The 21,344-nt window shown below is 31.4% G+C and overlaps 2 protein-coding genes across 2 annotated transcripts; both read right to left on the bottom strand.

Annotated features, from left to right (window-relative positions):
• Positions 1–1,264: 1,264 nt before the first annotated feature.
• Positions 1,265–4,694, bottom strand: LOC118063396 (cysteine-rich receptor-like protein kinase 26). The gene is given in 6 exon segments (XM_073412628.1): positions 1,265–1,654; positions 1,790–1,940; positions 2,070–2,307; positions 2,427–2,637; positions 2,774–3,102; positions 3,884–4,694. Coding segments are annotated over 6 exon segments (2,130 nt in total).
• Positions 4,695–7,868: 3,174 nt separating this feature from the next.
• Positions 7,869–11,181, bottom strand: LOC118063402 (cysteine-rich receptor-like protein kinase 29). Its single transcript, XM_035077419.2, has 7 exons — positions 10,234–11,181; positions 9,850–9,996; positions 9,485–9,606; positions 9,166–9,376; positions 8,837–9,074; positions 8,550–8,700; positions 7,869–8,475 (listed from the first exon to the last, which is right to left on the bottom strand). The coding sequence occupies exons 1-7, from the start codon at positions 11,027–11,029 to the stop codon at positions 8,137–8,139; spliced, it is 2,004 nt and encodes a 667-aa protein (XP_034933310.1). The 5' UTR covers positions 11,030–11,181; the 3' UTR covers positions 7,869–8,136.
• Between the last annotated feature and the right edge of the window lie 10,163 nt (positions 11,182–21,344).

Here is a 21,344-nt window from a genome sequence, read left to right as displayed (position 1 = left end):
TTCAGGGGTCTATATAATATTACTGTTCCGAACAATTTTGATTTAACGAGAGTACTTTTAAATTACATGAGTAGAAAACAATTGATTGAGATGCAACTGATTCTAGACAAGCCGCCTTGGATATATTATAGTCTTGTCGAGTCATACCCTGAAATTTGTTCACTTTTTAAATGCATCATTCATTAAATAATTTGTTCACTTTTTAAATGCAGGCATATGGAGCAGGTAATTCAACAAGTTTTCTACACAGAGGAGGTGATTTTGTTTGTATTCATATATTTTCTGATAGTGTTCAAAGCCGGAAAAAACATATAATCTTCAAATAATTTTTGTATAAATTTTAAATAATTTTAAATCAGTTAATGAAATGCTTGAAGCTTCCAAAAAGTTTTTATATTTATAGTTTTCTGCATGTATGTGTTTCACTGATTAATTAAAAAAAAGTTCAATATTAAACTATGCTACAGGTCTATCCCACTTTCTCTTCACGGGTCTATATAATATTACTGTTCCAAACAATTTTGATTTAACGAGAGTACTTTTAAATTACATGAGTAGAAAACAATTGATTGAGATGCAACTGATTCTAGGCAAGCCGCCTTGGATATATTATTGTCTTGTCGAGTCATACCCTGAAATTTGTTCACTTTTTAAATGCGTCATTCATTAAATAATTTGTTCACTTTTTGAATGCAGGCATATGAAGCAGGTAACCCAACAAGTTTTCTATACAGAGGAAAATCGTGTACTAATGAATACTTAGATTTTTAACTCAAGGTCTCAAAATTATGTATAATTAAATATCACTTAAGTATTATAAAAATGTTTTATTTGCTTATCTTGAAAATAATCTGTTTTATTTATTTATTCATTTAAGAAATAGCTAATTATACTCCAGTCATAAAATAATAACAATTACTTTTATGCGATTACTTGCATAAATTCAGTATTAGTGAAAAAAAATCCCAATAAAAAATGAATGAAATTTTTTTTGGACTTGATAAAAATTGGTGTGGATATTAGCAAAATTAAGTCTTTTTCAATAAAATGAACATTTATGCCAAGATATATTGCTCCTTCCATTAGCTATGGTGGGATAATGATACGTTGATTACAATTTATTTAGTCAAATATGTTTATTATCATTCAATTCCCTGGTAAACGGAATAAACTCTGGTTCAATCACTGGATTTTGGACAACATTGCATAAAATACCTTTATGTGTGACTGCTGGAAGAAGACAGAAAACGATGAGTAAGGAGAACTAAGGATTTGAAATCTCATTAATGGAGGATTCGAGATGGCCAATTCCAGATTGATCTGATGGATATGATTCATGATTAGTCAATGACCTTGATGTTGATATTGGTTGCTCTCTAGAGGAGGGAATATCTTGTGCCGGCCTTGATGTTTCTTGTTCCTCCATAGCGGAGTGCATACAATATGGAGGTCTTGATGGTAATGGAAGAACGAAAGAGTCGCTGCTAAGCATCAGAATAACTGAAGCCATGGTTGGTCTATCTGCTACCTTTTCTTGGACACATAGTAATCCTATGTGGAAACATCTTATCAATACATCTCTCCTTGAAACAACCCTTTTGAGAATAGGATCTATCAGATTTAATGTTCTTCCTTCATTCCAACTCTCCCATGCCTGCAAACATTTTGATTTTATCAATTGTGCCTATGTGTTGGGGTAATAGATTAAAGAAATACAATGAACCATTTTTAGCAGCAATAAAAAAAAAAGTTCAACTGATCTGAACCTACTCATAAAGATGTTACTTACGTTGGTGAGAAGGTATTCTTGCTCTTCCTCGCTGTTGAATGAACCATTTTGACGACCTGTAATAATCTCCAAAACTAGCACACCGAAGCTAAAAACATCTGACTTCGCTGAGAAGCATCCATGCATCGCATATTCTGGAGCCATGTAGCCCCTGAAGGTAACCATAATTTAAATAATTTCAGTTGCAATGTTGAAATATTATAAGTCTTAATCATGTGTTGCTTTAGAAATAGTTACACGAAATTTTAGCAATAAGCTGTAGCTAGATTCTTAAACTTACAAGGTCCCCACAATTCTACTTGTAGCATCTTGCGTTTGATCCATTTGAAATAGCTTTGCCATGCCAAAATCCGAGATTTTAGCATTCATTTGATCATCTAACAAAATGTTGCTAGCTTTTAGATCACGATGAATAACCCGAACCTGAGAATCTTGGTGAAGGTACAGAACTCCTCGAGCAATGCCTACTATGATCTGGTAGCGTATTTCCCAATCAATGAGCGATCGCTTGCTTGGATCTATAGCCATGAAGTCATAAAGCATGGGCATCAAAAAGGAACAAGGAGCTACATAATCTACTCTTTCAAAAAAATAAATTAAGAGTTAGAATAGTAACAAAATAGTGTTTTCGGATTACCAAATAAGAATTGATCAAGACTTGAATTAGGCAGAAACTCATATACTAGAAGCTTTTCTGTTCCTTCGAAGCAGAAACCAAGGAGCCTAACTAGATTCCTATGCTGAAGCCTCGCCACTAACAGGACCTCGTTCTTAAATTCAACTTCTCCTTGTGCAGAATTTCTTGCTAGTCTCTTTACAGCTATTGCTTGTCCATCTTGAAGCAGACCCTGAATCATTTTTCCATTGAAAGAGTTTAAGATAAAAACAATGCAAATCAACATCATGTAATACAATCATCTTCAAGTTTTATAAAATGTAACAAATATTTGATTCACATTTCAACCTTTTAATATCATTAATTACCTTATAAACAGCACCAAAGCCACCTTGTCCAAGCTTATTATCATCAGAGAAGTTATGTGTTGCAACTCTGATGGATGCAAATCTGAATTGCACGCATTCATGGCCTCCATTTTCTTTGAAATCTTCATGAAAGAAAAACGTGAAGTAGTTAATTCCATTCTATGTTCAAATCTGTATCCCTGACAATTATTATGTATATTGAGTAAAGACTAACTTACTTATGACCTCTTGCTTACCATAAAGAAAGATGGAAGTGATAACTACAACTGCCATGAAGACTAATACGGAAACAATGATGATTACAACTTTCCGAGTTGTATTGCCATTCTCTGCAAACCATGGAAAGGTTTCAGATAAAATGTAAATAGAAGCTGAAATGTTAATGCTCAACTATGAGGGAAATGATTAAATTTATTGCCTTATACGATAAAGAAGAATCCGTCGTTTGCATCAGTGCATATATTTGTTCTAATGGAAAAATCACTTGCTGAGTATGGAAAAATTATGTTGGTAATTAAAAAAAAAAGATAAAAGTTTCCTAAAACTTTCTCTGTAACTCGTTAATAACAAGGGAAGCAATAATTCCATCGGTAATTTCTGTTAATAATCTCGAATTTATTTTCTAATAGTGTATGCAAGATAAGGGGCAAGTCTCCGAAAGTCTGGCGGTCGGACTTTTTTTTTTCTTGACCAATATAATCATATATAATTGTAACTACAGGTTCTCAACGGGGTTTAGGCTGCGGGAATCTAGAATTTTCCTTCTCCTTCAATCTAAAAGAAAAGTAGAAGGACAAGTACATATGGGATTCCATTTCCACGTTTCAGTAGAAATACGTGATTTGAATTGAACAATATTATTTTATTTTTTGCTTGAGAAAGGAGTTGAATTTAATTCAATACAAAGTGATCAGTAGAATTTATTCAATTCACTCATTTTCTATGAATTTTTTTCTGGTGAGAATTAGGACTACTAGAGTTTTTGTATTCTCTTCTTAAAATTTAGGATGTTGCATGGATGACTTGGTATGAACCAAATAATTTAGTGCGTGCGTGCGTGCGTGCGTAAGGTAAAAGGGCTCTCTTAATTCATATCTTTTCAAGGTCTACCTGCAGCTGGCGGTGCTTCTGGCGATGGCGGAAGTGGTAGCTGTGCTAGTGTGGCGGCTGTAACTCTATAAAAAGGGTAGGTTTCAAACCTTAAATAGCAGCTTCCTCTTACAACTCTCCCTCCATTCTTTCCTTCGATCTGTCCATCACAACAGCTTCGGATCTGTTGAAAAGTCCCAGCCAGGCAATCATCACAATCCTGGGCTGATAAATCAGGCATGCATTGAACGAGTCCAAATATTGTAATGATTCCCGCCGTTTGATTTCCTGTCGCAAACTTTAGAAGTGAAGTACCTGAAGCTGCAGCTGTACGAAGTCGACTTGTCAAGTTTCCAAGTGCCTGACTGAATAGATTCACATGCGAGGCATTTTCTGTGTTCCAAGTGTACACAATAAACTCTCCGTCTAAGACACCAAACGAGGATCTGTTGGAGTATCGTAGAATACAGAAATCATAAATTCCTATCGCCTCTTTTTGGTTAGGACAAACCTGTAAGATCTTACGCACAGAGTTACTAACGCAGCCTCGACACTCATTCAGCAAAATATCTCCTCTACAAAGTGCAAGTGCATGTACTTGGTCAGGGCCTATTTGACCAGCAGAGAAATTATAATATCCGTAGTCGATTTGGGTATTGGAGGCCAGAGAAGAAAGGATGCTGTCAAGGTTCTTTTGGAAAGTGCTGTTAGCTGTGTAGTTGTTTTCGGTGTTTCTGCAAGACTGGTACAAGAAATCTGGTTGAGCAATACTCAGTGAAGCTAGAAGAATACAAGAAAATGAAAACAACACTATCAGTCTTAAGGAATCCATCGGAAAAGGGTTGCTCACTCTTCCCTCAAGTTTTTTTTTTTTTGGGGAGAGGGATAGTGCATGATGGGTTTCATCTTAGGGTGTTAATTCTATTTATTTTTTGAAATCAGTAGTCTATGATTGCAATGCTTGAACATAGATAGCTACTATTTTGGGGGAGAAAAATGCGTTTGACACTTTAATTAATGGTCGATTTGAACACGAATTACTATAGGTAAACTTGGTCAACATGGAGGCCAGAAAAATAATTCAGGTATGTAAGTATGATGTGAAGCACATTCAATGAAGCAACAACTATTATCATATGTCATAAATAGGAGAGTCTTTAACAATTTAAGAGATTATTTGATATAAAGGGAGCAGTGGCATACAATGGGAATAACACAGATCAAATACAAAGATCAACAAAAGGCTCATAAAATATGTTATTATGTGGGATAGTAGGCTTATCAAATATAAAGCAACACGTACGGTTGTATAGTTCAATCCTTTGTATACCAAAAAATTCACAATGCATTTACTCGTTTCTATGTCGTCCAGTCTCATTCCATCTTATTCTATCCAGCATACTAAAAGTATCCTTAAAAAGCGAAGTGATCGATTGTTGCCCTAAAAAACGATGATCTGTTTATTACAGTTGTTTGATTTTGATATGTTATTATAAAATATTAAATTAATATGTTTGGTAAACAAGTAAATGGATTGAGATGTAAGTCATTAACGACAAGCCGCCCCTTGAACCATATCCTTCCTCTAGTTTTTTTAAACAGATTGAGTAGAAGTCGTCTTTGGGTGCTTCATTTATTTTAAAGAACAAGGAAATTATTGAGGTTGGCTTGAATCAAGATAGCTTGATTCATGCGTCAGTGACGAGCTTATTTTGTAAGGTAACAATCAAACAATAAATATATACCCATAAAAGTGTAGTTCACATTAGTAGTCAAGACATCCAAATTTTTTTATGTTAATTTTCTAAGTAACTATTATGCATCTGATCTCTAATATCTTCATGTGATCTATCACATCATGGATTTTACCATCAAGATTTCTAATAATAAATAAAATCATGAAATGCCAATGCATTTTTCACTTTTAGTCCTCAAAAAATCAAAATGTTTGATGATTTTTTTTTTTTTTTACAATTTCATTATCTAATATTGAATTTATTAGGTATTGAATTTTATAATTTATTTTAATTTATTTTTTATGAAGTTATCCCGGTCTTATGACCCGAGTCGTGAATTATACAAGTTAGTTGTGTTGACTTTGATTTTTTTTTTAAATTGTTTTCCTCATCTTCATTCCTTAACATTGAATTGATTGGTAATTGACATTTATAATTATTTTTTTATTTTTTTTCTATGAGTTTATTATAGTTTCATGACCTTAGTCGTAAGTTTTACGAGTTAGCCAGGTTGACTCAAATGTTTTTTTTTGTTTTTTAATTTTTTTTATTCAAACTCATCCTTCAACATTAAGTTGATTGAGAGTTAGAATTTAAAAATTTTCTTGTTTACTTTCTAAGGAGTTATTTTAGTCTCTTGACTCGAATTTGATAAATTAACCCGGGTTAACTTGAGTCATAATTTTTTTTTTCAATTTAATTAATCAACATTGAGTTTATTGAGAATTGAGCTTTATGATTTTTTTTTTCTTTCTATATATACGTTGTAGGTTATGCTAGTTGACTTGGATTTTTTTGTTATTTTTTTAGTTAATTTATTTTTTCAACTTTATCCTTTAATATTGGATTGATTGAGAATTATATTTTATAATTTATTTTGATTTGTGTTCTATAAGGTTATCTTAGTCTCATAATTTAAGTCATGGTTTGGTTGGTTGACTCGAATGATTTTTTTGTGTCCTTTTACTAATTGATTTTTTAATTGCATCCTTAACATTGAGTTGATTCTAAATTGACCTTTATAATTTATTTTGATTTTTTAATATAGAGTTATTTCGATCTCAAGATCCAGATTTGATAAGTTAATCTAAGTTTACTTAGCTAATTTTTTTAGTTGAAGCTTGTTTTCGATTTCATCCTTCAATATTAGATTGATTGAGAATTAGATTTAATAATTTTTTTTTTACTTTCTATAGGGTTATCAGGGTCTCATGACCTCTATAGTAAATTTAACAAGTTAACTAAAGTTCATTCAAGTTGATCTAATATATTTTTATTTCAATATTTTTTAAAAAAAGTTGTTTTAATTTTTTAAGTTCAATTATATTTTTATCAGTCATCTGAGTTGTGTTTTTTTTTTTTTTCATATAATTTATCAAGTCAATTCTTATACAATTTATTTATTTTCAGCTAAAAAATACATTAACACAATTTAAATATTTTTTTATATTAAAAAAATTAATTCGATCCACAGCATAGCCCTACAAGTAATAATCTAGTTTAATTCTAAATTTATTGGGTATTCCCTTCACATGCGATTATTAGACACCCTCTTACCTTTATATATATATATATATATATATATATATATATATATATATATATATATATATATATATATATATAATAACATTAACAATATTTTTATTTTAAAATAATAAATAGGCTCCCTATTCAATGTTCAAATGGTAGCAGAGCCCATATGAATTTGCTTGTGGGCTTGTCATTTAATTAAAGAACTGATCAACTAGACAACCGGCCTCTTATCGTCTGTTCTTCTACGTGTTGGAAAACACGAAGGGCTAAGCGAGTCGACATCTTCATACCAACTTTTATGCCTTCATAAAGACACGCACAGACATGGAAAGCCCATGATATGAAACCTACTAAATCTTGTTATCCAAGATAGGCCTTTTAACACCAGGAATTGAGGATCCTTCAAAGCCTATAGCTGGGTTTGAACCTTGGCCCTCTTCTAAAGATACTCCCATGCCTACTATATCCCTTTTTTCTTAAAGAACTAAAATTATGAGAGAAAAAATGTCAGATCCCCAGCTTTTAGATGCATGTAAATATATAGAGGGAAAGAGTAAGATCTGGGATTCGATAATCTAATCTCTCTGTTAATTATTGATTGTTTTAGGACCAGATTATAGTTATTTTTAAGTGTAGACGAAGAATAGTTTAGTTTATTTTAAATATATCTGTATGGTCTCCGAAGAACAGGCTTGGCTTGAATTTGCACAGCCAATCAACCAAGATTTTTACTCTTTTGCCTAATTGGTTGTCATTCAATCTATAAAATATAGCAAATATTGCTACCAAAAGCATCTCAGAAATATAATAAGGACGTAATTGAACAATCACGAAATCTAATGTGGCCCTTCTTTTTTATTCTTTTTCATCTATTTATTTCACCACAGCATTTGCTTCAAGTCCAACAAGAAACCACAGCTTCTGCTTCCATCAAAAAACAAGTAAGTTGAAGCAAAGTTGGAGCACCAACATGCTTAGTAACTTGCTCTTTACCTTAGGATGTTATCGAGGGTCCAGCTCAGAGATGGTAACCTCATTGTTAGACCACCGGGAAGATCTAGTTCTGGATTCATCCGACTCAATTAACCTTGAAGTATTCACCGATGACGGAAACGAGTCTTCCCTGTGCATAAAAAATGCAGGTTTTGAGGGTGCTGCGAGAGTGACAGAGTAGCTACTAAGCATCATAGAAACTTGAGCCATAGTTGGTCTGAGGGCTTCTTTTTCCTGAACACAGAGTAATCCGATGATGATGCATCTCATAATTTCATTTCTTGGACCATCATTCAAGGTAGGATCTATTATGTCTAAAGGTGTCCCATCATTCCATTTTCTCCATGACTGCAAAAATTTGGATAAAGTTCATGCACATTATTCAAACAGAATCAATAAAATTAAGCACTGTTGATACTTACATAGGTTAGAAGGTCCTCCCCTTCGTCTCCTATGCCCCTGCCACCAATCTTTCGACCACTAACAATTTCTAAAACTAAGACACCGAAGCTATATACATCTGATTTAACTGAGAAATGTCCACGGATAACATATTCTGGAGCCATATACCCGCTGCATGGAAACATCAGATTGGATTAATTCTAGATTAAACAATGGCCGCAGAAAATCTACTATAAATTATTTCATTTTTTTCCAATCAATTTATTATAATTTGAAAATTTGTGGCAGACTGGCAGTATATACTCACAAGGTCCCAACTACTCTACTCGTGCTATCTTGAGCTTGATCCATAACAAACAATCTTGCCATTCCAAAATCTGAGATTTTTGGATTCATGTTCTCATCTAGCAGAATGTTAGCAGCTTTGAGATCACGATGAATAATCCGTAGTCGAGAGTCTTCATGTAGGTAAAGAAGCCCCCTTGCAATGCCATCTATGATTTCGTAGAGGGTTTCCCAATCTAGAAGTACACGCTTGACTGGATCTGAAAATCAACTAGAACCAGATCAATTACCTGAACTGACCATGGAGATTACATGTTCAAACTTGATCAAGGAATCAAATGACGAATATACCAAATATCAAGTTGTTGAGGCTTGAGTTGGGGAGAAACTCATAGACAAGAATCCTTTCTTCTTTCTCGAAGCAGAAACCCAGGAGTCTAACCAAATTCCGATGCTGAAGCTTGGCAACTAACATGACCTCATTCTTGAATTCTATCTCTCCTTGTCCTGATGTCCTAGACAATCTCTTTACAGCTATATCTTGTCCACTCGTCAGAGTGCCCTGGAATCATGTCAAAATCAGAAATGTTTAGAACAAATTGAATCTAGTCCAAAATTACCAAATGTCTCAAATTGAATCATATTTGACAGGCAATTGATTTTCCTTTACCTTGTACACGACACCAAATCCTCCTTGTCCAAGTTTATTATCCTCAGAGAAGTTACCAGTTGCTGCTCTGACAGTGCCAAAATCAAGTTGGAGCAATTCTACATCTTCCATTTCATTTAAATCTACAACAAAGTAATCCTAACGCATAAGCATATGAAAAGGCTGCTTCTCTGAAGAGCTTGAATGAAACATATCTTCATGTAAAAAATGGTGTATTTTAACACTAGCAGAATTTCCCATCAATTATCATAACATCAGCAATTTAAAGCTTCAGTTTGAGTGTAGGAATGGTAAGCAATAAAACTCTAAGAGGCTAAAAGGCTTCGCGTTATGTCCTTAACCTTTCAAATAACTTCAGAAATTACCTTTAGCTTCCTCTTCCTCTTCCTTTTCCCCCTTCTGCTTCCTCCTAGCTCTTAAGAAGATGCAGACGCAAACTATAAGAATCACAGAAACAGCTATCGGAACAATGGAAATGATGATGATGACATTTCTCTTCAAGCCCTTCTTTCCTAAAAACCAGAAATGAAATCTGATTTACACATGTTTAGGCTGCAATTATAGATTTGTCTAATAACTAACAAGTACTAACAGAGTAAGTTAAATCAATATCGAAAGGTTAACTTCTAAATTGCTGGGAATAGATCCTTAATTGAATCGAATCTTTAACAGCCTAAACCCACATACTCAAATTCAAAATAGTTGAAGAAAAGTATTTCAGCTAGTCATGCTTTAAGTTGTGCGCGTACCTCGTGAAGTTGAAGCTGGTGGTGATGGAATTGAATTAGTCGAAGGGTCATAGAAACGGTCTATCTCATACCTAAAATTACAGCTTGGATAAATAACTCTTCCTCCTTGTCTTGCATTACAACACTCTGGAATAACTCCTGAAGCAGTATACAGGCAATCCCTGCATTCCGAAGTAGATAAATCAGGAGTACACTGTACAAGTGCATATATTGTTTGAAAGTTCGGGGCAGCTATTTGATCCATTGCATACTTGTAACCAGAATTCCCTGCTGCTGCTTCATCTCTCAGCCTATCTAACAAGGTCATCCGTGACTGATTGAACCCGACTACATCAGAGACATTAACTCGATCATCATACACCCAAAAACGAGGTCCTTCTTCCAAAAGATTAAATATGGAGCGGTTTGTGTAGCGCACCATACAATCGTCTAACCCTCCAATTGCCTCCACAAAGTTTGGACAGAGTCTTAACAGGGAATCACTAGCATTTCTTATGCAACTGCGGCAGGCACCAGGACTGATATCCGGTCTACAAAGTGCAATTGAATAGACTGTGTCCGCGTCTTGGCCGTTGGAAAAGTTGTAAAAGCCATTTTTTATTTCAGTGTTGGTGTAGATAGAGGTGAGGAGTTGATTGAGATTTGCCTGGTAAGTACTGTTCGTGGTGTAGCTGCCCTTTCCAGTACAGTTGTAATATAACAGCACAGGCTGGGCTGCTGGCTGCTGTGCCTTAGCTAGAGCCAGAACTTTCACGAACAGAAGACAGAGAGAAAAAAGCAATCTGGAAGAAGCCATCGGTTTTTAATTATGCCTGCCTCTGAATCTGGTACAGTGATATGAAATGATCTTCCTAATTATTGAACATCTGGGAATTATTCAAAATAAATCTGGCTTGTGCATACAAGAATATTGGTAGTCTTCAAACTAAAAAGTCTCAATAAGTTAGTCTTAAATATATGGCGGTATCCTCACCGAATTTGACAGACTTCGAAAAAAAAAACAAGAAGAATATTAACATAGAAGCTCAAGACATAATTGACTTAAATTAAATAGTAAAACCAATATTATTCAAGAACTAAAAATAATCATGCCAATTTTACATGCTTTATTTAATTTCATAAGATTTTAATTTAATTATCCTTTTAACTTACAATTAAGGGCTTTTCGGATATAAAAAGTGGATTCAATAATATTTTCTTGAATGTGAGGTGAGAGGGCTTTGTCAAATATTTGTTTTTCTTAGATTACCTCTATAATTTCCTTAATACCTCAAATGAGTAATTGTATTCTACCCTTGAGAAAAGAAAAATTGTTTTCTCACCAAAGTGCAGAAAACTTGATTCCTTAATACACATGCAACGGTTTTTAATTTCATAATTATCCAAGTATTGGAAGGGAAATGATTACTATCTCCGTGTGAAATTTTCGGTTGGTCTATTTTTTGACTGCTTAATTTCTATGGAAAAAAGGGATTGGTCCCCCATCTTTTCAGAAAAATGTGGAAATTTCAAATACTCTGCAAAGACTCGTGGAAGACATGTGACATTGCCTTCCACAATAAAGACAATAGACTCGTTCACATGGAACTAGTTGTTTGGTTTGAAGACTTGTTAATATGAATATTCTTGGAGAAACGCAGAATTGTTGGTCCACTTCCTCAGAAAAGAAATCAGAACGACAAGAATGCCCACAGCAGTGTTTGAAATTTAAAACCAAAATTATTTTATCGGAATATAAGCTCACCATATTAGATCATGAAAAATTAAACCAAAATTTTGAAATTTTGACTTGATAATTTTTAAAATTATAGGTCATTTCTTCTTTTACTTCTACCTAAACAATATTAGTAATCAAATAAATTAAATGATAAAATCTGGAACTACAAGATGACCCACAGCGGAGTTGAAAATTCAAAACATGGAATAAATGGAGTCTCTGGTCAATGGCGAAGTCTCCCCGAGTATTTTAAGTCCAATTTTGTACATATAATTCAGTTCAGTCCCTTTTTCTCAAATTTATTCACAATTGGATCCTCGTTTCTCTTTCTCTCTCTCGAATGCATGTTCTCGAAAAGGCTCATCAATCCAGGAGTCTAAAGTTAGCCATGTTTAAATCTTTTCAAATCTGAATTTTGTAACTAACAAGCACATCTCAAGGCATCTGATATACATCACTTGAAAACGTAATGGAGCAATAAGATTAATACTTCTCTTCTTATCAATTCTTCATCGAAATATTTAAAAATACTTTCCCTATTTTTCAATAGAATTTTATAGGAATATATAGAAGCTCACCATATTAGATCATGAAAAAATAAACAAAGATTTTGAAACTTTTACTTGGTAATTATTGCAATTAAAGGTCGTTTTCCTTTCTTCCTTTTTTATTTGTTTACCTACATAATCATTAGTAATCAAATAAATTAATTATATGATGTAATCTTTGACCATCCTAGTATATTCTATAGTCACACCAAGTATTAAGAACCATATCTACATGTCTCCTTAATTAGCCCATCCTATGCCTTTGAGGTTTCACATAATTGTCGAAGCTACGTTGTAGTATAGTTTTGCATTTTTCTACTCGTATGTCACATGCTCTCAATTTTTGTCTTTTGTTTGCAAGGTCACATATACATGTTGTATCCTGAGATTTAACACAAAGCCTGCTTTACCTCGTTCCTATTATAAAAGTTCTTTGTAATATACTTGTGAGTGCTTCCATAATTTCTATTTTTCTTTAAGCTTGTCATAATGAAATCTATTCACAGGTTACCATATATACTTTACATTTCGAGCCATGCTAACATTCCTAAAACTTGTTTGCATTTGTCACAAAGCATGCATGGTAGAAATTACACATTCTTTATTTTCCGAATAACAGAGGCATAAATTCCCAGAACTGTATCAAGACAAAATTCTTTGATTAAAGCTCAAGAAAAGTGTGACAATTCATTGAAGTTTAATTAAGTTAATTCAAATTTCTCTTATTTATTTAAAAATACTATCATCATTTGAATTTATTTTTTTTCATTAACGGAAAAAATTTTGGTCCAGCCAACAATAGCCATATTATTTTATAATCAAGATTGCAGTGTTGGAAATTCAAAACCAAAATTATTTTATAATCAAATAAAAACTTTGAAATTTCGACATAATAATTGTTAAAAATAGAGGTCATTTTCTTCTTCTCATTTTTGTCTACCCACACAATCTTTAATAATCAAATAAATTAAATGATGTAATCGATCGTTGACCACTCCCGTGTATCCTCGATCCAGCCGCATTGAATACTAATAACCATATCTCCTCAATTAGCCCATCCTATGCCTTCAAGGCTTCACTCATTTCTTGTCTTTTGTCTATACATATATAGGTTAGTAGGTGTCCAGAACCAAAGCTAACATTAAGAGACGTATGTTGATTTACTTTGTAGTTTTTGAAAGGTAATATCTATTTGTTATTTTAAAGCTTATGAATTTCTCGTCAATAATTAACTCCAACTCTTATGTGAATATGTGAATGATAGCAGTAATTATTTTTTTATTTAAAAATATATTAAAATAAATTTTTTTAAAATTTTTTTTATTAATATTAACACATTAATTTAAAAATATTAAAAAAATTAAAACAAAAACAATTCAAATTTTAGCCAACGGCTAAGCAAACTGTATGCAAACGTTTTAAGTTATGTGCATGGATTTCTATAAAATTGAATTAATCATTCTAAATTAAATACAGGATCTCTATAAATATCATTTTAATTTACAGATTGACCATTGCAATGAGATCAGAAGGAATGGCAGAGATTTTATTTTCTAATAAATCTGCATATGAGTTTCCGCTTTTCCTAACATGAACAGAAAGCATTTCCTGGAGCTTCACTGGTTTGTTCTGACCAGCACATTTCTTTCTCATGATGATGAAAGACAGACCGGTTCAGGAGTTGATACAGCCCTAGACTAAGGTTAAGGGTACTTGAGCGAGTTGATCTAAAAGTTGTCAAGTTAACCCATATTATAATTTAAAAAACCCTTAAAACAATATCCTTTCAAGATTTTTTATTTATTTAAATAAACAATGTCATTTTGGTATAAAAAATAAAAACAAACCCTACCAAATCAAATTTCAAGTCAGCAAGTCGCCGAATCAATTCAATCGAGTAAGAATATGGATTGGCCCCAAAGGGTTTGCTGGAGTTTGAAAACTAAAAGAACGAACTTTTTTAAGAAACTTGAGCTAAAAGGCCAACAACCAAATAGATAAATATATTACTAGAGCTTCCCAGTTCCCTCAAGCCTAATGCCCTTGGAGTTATTTTGTCATACAATTCTTCCCAATCACAAGAGGTATAATTTCATAAAGGAAATAAACAAGAGATCCTTGATTCAAACACAATTTAATAACTCAGAAATGCTGCAATACAATGCTTACAACAATCATCCTCATCAAAATAAAACTACCAGAAGTGAAAACAACGATTCTCATAGAGAAACTTCAAAATAAATAAAAACTGATCGTCCAATCAACGATAAATTTATATTTATCGTGTCCATAATAAATACAGACAACAACTATATTTATTGTTTAAATCCGAGGAAGAAAGGGCTGCAAAATAAGAAAGTGAACATGATGTAGATGGCTTGCTGTCTGTCAAGCGGCTCATACATGCTGTAAGGACCATAGAAGTAGCAATATTGGCAAAACGTTGGCAATGGTAGTTTGAACTATGGCCGATGTTTTAGCTGCAAAATGATCAGAAAATTGCATGTGATTAGAGCATTTTATCATAACTGAATTAAATTTGAAAGCAGTTAAAATTTTACCATATTTGTTAACAGAACATATTCTGTAATGATTACTGCAGTACCTATTTTGGCCGCTGTACTGGCTCTTGGTGGTACTGCATCTGCTGTTGCTTGTGGTGGCGGTGAAAGGACTGAAAGTGGCGCAGGAGATGGTGGCGGTGTCGTGGCTACAAGTTCATAGAAAGTGTCCTTTTCGTATCGAAAGTGACAGCTAGGTGAAACCACCCTCCCTCCTTGCCTCTTAGAACAGCATGTTGGAATCAATTTGATAGCTTGATTCAGGCAATCGCTGCATTGCGGCTGAGTCAAATCAGGAGTGCACTGAACAAGTGCATACATTTTTTCTTGAGAGTTTTCCGTGGTCGCATTTCCTGTTGCAAATTTTCTTCGTGAATCACCTAATGCTGCTAAATTAGTAAGGTTGCCTAACAAAACATTTAGCTTCTCATAGAACTCTTTTTCGTCGGTCACGTTATTCAAGTTGTACATCCAAAAGTTAGGCCCGAATTCCATACTGCCTACTATGGAACGGTTTGAATACCTAAACATACAATCATCATACCATATATAGGCCTCCTTTTGGTTTGGACAGAGTTTTGTAAGCTCTTTGCTAGAATTAGTGATGCAACTTCGGCAGGTTTCGGGCTTTTTATCTCCTCTACAGAGTGAAATTGCGTTAACTTTGTCATTGTTTTGGCCATACGAGTCGTTGTAAAACCCATAGTCGATTTTGGTATTGGAAGAGAAGAAGGAAAGAAGGTTATTGAGGTTTGATTTGTAGACACTACTGTTAGTGAAGTTACCAGTTTCTGAACAAAAATGATAAAGTGGATCTGCTTGTGCAATAGAGAGGACAAGAAGGTTAATGAAAATGGGACCAAAAAAGAAAAGCAATTTTGATGCTGCCATAGCCATTGCAGAACCTCACTTTCTCTTTGTGATTTTTATTGAGTGGCAGTAGGATTCCTTATAGTTTCAAGCATGGCACAGGTACTGGGTGGGAAATCTCCGAGTGAAATGGTGACTTTTCTGTTGGTCTCCTCTCTACCTGCCTAATTTCTACGGAATAAATGGTTTGGTCCCCCATTTTTTGAAAATCATGCAAAGACTCGCGGAAGACTTGAACTCTGTGGCTATCACTAAAGGCAACAGACTCGGTCACATGGGACTCCTTGTTTGGTTTGAAGACTTGCCAACCTCAAAAACACAGAATTGCTTGTCGACTTCCTCGGTAAAAACTTGGAACTACAGCGTTGAAATTTCAAAACATATAAGATAATAGGGCCAGGTCAATGGTGGAGTCTCCCTTAGTATTTGAGTCCAATTGGTACATATAATTCAGTTCAGTCCTTTATCTCAAATTTATTCACATTTGGATCCTCTGTTTTCTCTCTCTCTCTCTCTCTCTCTCTCTCAATACATATTCTTCAAAAAGTAAAAAAGTACTTTCCTTCTGCTCACTGAAAATTTTACCTGAATAGAAGCTCCCCATATTAGATGTTGCAAAATTAAACCAAAATTTTGAGATTTTTACTTCATAATTCCGAAGGTTTTAGATGGGATAGTTTAACTCGGATGAATGTAATATATTATTGTTTTTAAATGTATAAAAAAGTATTACTTAATATTTCACCGTATTAATATTTTTTAAAAAATATCATCTAATAGATATTATATTTTAAGTTCATGATTAATGTTTTAATTATTATTATTATAAAACACTTTAGTAATGCAATTTAGTGTGGGTAAATGATTTAGCAAAAGTTAAGAGAGAGAGATCATATCGAGCTAGCGTGACAAGGATTTTTTTTATATATATATTTATAATGGACTTCAAATTTTTATATTTATATTTTCTAATATATATTTTTGGTTGATAATAAGAAAAGACAAGTGGAAAAGAACATATATGGGATGATGTGTTTTCGGTGTAGCATCAAAGTGCTAAGCAGCCTGACACCTTCATAAATAACAAGTTTTAAAATAACAAGTTTTAAAAAGTTGTTATAAGTACTTTTTTTATGTAATTTAATTATTATTTAATATTAAAATAAATTTATTATTACATTGAATTTTCTTATAGGAAAGTTATATAAAGAAGATGATTTCAAGATATAGAACTGATTGAGAAAATCATCATTCATTACAGTCCTACACGATGGAGTCAACACCTCGTAGTTCATCAATTCAGGCATTGAAAAAGCAAATAAAAGAAAGAGATGTCCATATTTTATCACTACAAGAGAAGATGACTTCTGTCAAAAAATTTCTTGGTAACATGGGATACCAAGCTTGGACATCAATTATGAACCAAGGTATGTTGGCACCTATAACTTCATCTATGCCGTCACATAATCATGACAATTGTTTTTGTGTTTATTTATACATATAATCATACTCCTTTATTTATAAGTAATTCTATTGAAAATTTGACAAAGTTTCCTTTATAAGTGGACATATTAAGTTATCGGCTATCTCATCCATTTCACAATCATTATAATGACATAATCCATTTTTCTTACACTTTATTCCATATCATTTCAACCATAAATCAATCCCAAACTTATGTATACATATTTCAATTTTCGATAATTTCATCATGTTCATTTAACAAGAACTTAAATATAAATAGATGTTAAGAAAGAAAATATAAATAGATGTATACATATGTATACATCTATTTATGTATACATATTTCAATTTTCGATAATTTCATCATGTCCATTTAACAAGAACTTAAATATAAATAGATGTTAAGAAAGAAAATATATTCAATCTCATATACCTATTAACTTGAATTACATGGAAAGAGAACGAAAAATATAAACACATATCTTAAGCTTTTTTTTTTTTTTTTTTTATGATGCACATGCTATGTTACCTTACTAACTCTCTAATTAAATTCTTTTACTACCTATATATGCATTTTATTTTATTTGAATTGAAATTGATATCTAGTATAAAACATGATTATTTGATTTATACATACCATGAGAATTTATGCGAAGATATATATATATATATATATATATATATATCGACTTGCATAATAATATTTTTACTTAAGAATTTCATTATATAAATGCAAACATAAATAGAACAATGTCATTAAAAAAAAAAGATAATAAAAAGAGCTTGTAGTTTAGTTTACAAAATTAATTACATGTACAACAAAAGTTTTGAATTCTGAAGTTTGCCTACAACCTAACTTCTTGGCGCGCCGATACACAAAGATCCTGCAACAAAGATTTATTAAGCATAAGTTTTCAAACACAATTTTTTTTCCAAGTATGTACGACAATAAGGGTACTCATCCTTCTTATCCAATCATTTAGAAGATTTCGCGTACAATAGTTACACTTTTATAATAATATCACATTGAGGTATTATTATGGAAGTTTAACTATTAATACAATTGATTTATAGTTTTCATTACAAAAAAGACTCAAAAAAAATCAAAAACTCATTTTATCAAATTAAGAACAATTACATAACAAATTCAAAGTTTAATTAGTTAAAGTAGGCATAAAAAACCCTACAAAACACATTCCAAAATAAAAACAAGCTGCATATTGTAAAGGGACATAATAAATAAATAAATAAATAATATAGCTTTAACTCAAAATCAGCCAACTAGAAAAATATTTATTGACTTGAGCCTCGTTTGTTTGCTCGAAAATAATTTTGTTTTGAAAAATGATTTTCTTGGAAAATGAATTCCTAGAAAGTGAATTATTTTTTTATGGTGGTGTCATGAAAAATAAGTTAGAAAACACTTTCTAGTATTTGGTTATGTTATGGAAAATAAGCTGGAAAATAACTTATTAATATTTTATTTTTTTCAAGTTTATTAAAATAATGAGTAACAAATCTTACAAATTAAAAAGTTGAATGAGAATGAAATTGAAAAAAATCTAATTTCATAAATTATCTCAAATAAAATAAATAATAATCAAAATAGTGGAGATCAAATCTAAAAAATAAAAAGATTAAAAGATGATGAAATTAAAATAATAATAATTACAATTTTATAAATTATTTCAAATAAAATAAGTAATAATAAAAAAAAATAAGAACCAAATTTAATAGATAAAAAATTTCACTTAAAAAAATGACAAGAGAAAAATAAATAACAATTATAAAAATAAAAATAAAAATTAATATAAAAATTAAATTAAATCAAATTTTAAAAGATAAAATTAAAAAAAAAATTCAAACAAAATACATATCAATCAATACCAATAACTGAAGTGTCAGAACAGTAAATATGGGACTCCTTTTTGGCTTGTCGTATGTCATTGACTTGGTTGTAAAGTTGACTGACTTCTTGCAAGCTTGCTTTTTTTTTTTTTCTTTTTTTTTTTGGAATAACGGGTAAATACAAAGACCATAACTTTTATTAACGGAGAGACTCTGTAAAGGATTTCATGGTTACCGAAATCTCTTTTCAATTGTGCAGCTGCCTGACTGTTCATAAGCAACTGGATTTGATTGTTGATTGGAAAGGACTAACATTAGAGTTTGGTTCCTTAGATTTATTAGATTATTAGATTTTTTTTAAGCACGTCATTAAAAAAAAAAAAAAAATTGGGACATAGAACTTTATTATTTTTCAGCATTTTGTGGTTAATATAGGAAGGACACGAAATTCATTCATATTATCTTATTAAAAGCTGAGAAAGTAATATAAGATTTTCTGCTAATTTATTTTACAAGCACGGTTAGAGATTGAATCTGGGCAATTTATCTACCATGTTTTTAATTAAAAGAAGAATTCATCTTGGTTTCTTGCAGGGGGAAAAAATGGAGAGAAAAATTAATTCTTCTAACAGTAAATATAATTAAAAAAAGAATTCATTTTAATCACGCAACAATATAAGCTAAAATATAATCACGAATAAAATTAAAATTATAATTAAATTATGTAAATGTTATGTCATCAATAAAACACAATTAAAAATAAAAAAATTTAATTTTCTTTTTTACTATGTCGAATCCACTTTAATACATTTAATTTTATACCAGATCTGGTCCAACCAAAATCATGCACTACTATTCACATAAATTGGACTAATTCCAATGTTTAGGTGTTCATTGAAGAGTGTGCTTGGTATTGCGGCAGCTGTTGTGATTGTCGTTTGAAAAAAGTTATTTTATAAAAAGTATTTTTAGTTGAGGTTGGTTTGAAAAAATAGGTGTTTGGTTAAAACTGTGGTTGAAATTAAGGTTGAATAAAAATTAGTTTAATGTGTTTGGTTAAGAATGCTTTTAAAATTGAGGTTATAAAATAATTAAAAAATATATATATTAATATTGATAATTTTTAATTTAAATATTATGGATTTAATTATTGCTATTATATCATGAAATAAATCATATTTTATATAAAATATTTTTTATTATTCCATAAAATCATCTATAATTCCATTACGTACGAAATACATCCGACAAGAATTACAATTTTCATAATTGTTTAGTGTGTAATAAAATTAGATTAAATATTATTATATATAAAATTCATTCTAAACTAGTTTTTAAAAAAAAAATTAAAAAAATTAACACACTATATATATATATATATATATATATATATATATATATAAAGCCCACGCAATGCAAGAGAATTGCACTGTTCACTATTTTTTAAGTGAACAGTGCAATTCTCTTGTTCACATGAACAGTGCATCATAATGCACTGTTCATGTTAATTGAATTGTTCGCTAAACAATACAATTAACATGAACAATAAAAACAACGAATTTTTACTTTTCAAATACTGTAGTTTTTATGTAGAAAAAAAGATAGGATCCAATAAATAATATACTTTATTTATTTTTAACCAAACTATGTTTTTCAATAAAATACAATGAGGCCCAAAAGCATTGGGTTTGCCTGGGTAGCCAGACCCACGGAGATTGGGTCAATAAAAAATAATTAAAATCAATTAATATTTTTAATTTAATTCAAATTAATATATTCACATATTGTAATTGTAATCTTAACCAGCTCAATATTAAAAAATAAAATAAGAAAAGATAATTTTGGAGAAAATCATAAAAACAAAAAAAAACAAAACCATATGAAGAAACACACTATAGTAGTCAACAATGTTTTAAAGAAAAAATCTTACAAAACTAAATTCTCTATCACCTCAATATTAAAAAAATAAAATCGACAAATATAATTTAAAAAAATCAAATAGAAAAAAACATGTGAAAAAACACTAAAGCAATCCACAATATTTTAAAGGAAAAAAAATTACAAAGTAAAATTTTTAATCAGCTCAATATTTAAAAAGTACAA

The sequence above is a fragment of the Populus alba genome, chromosome 11 (genome assembly GCF_005239225.2).
Source record: "Populus alba chromosome 11, ASM523922v2, whole genome shotgun sequence".
NCBI classification, from domain to species: Eukaryota; Viridiplantae; Streptophyta; class Magnoliopsida; order Malpighiales; family Salicaceae; genus Populus; species Populus alba.
This window is presented reverse-complemented; position numbering and strand designations above follow the sequence as displayed.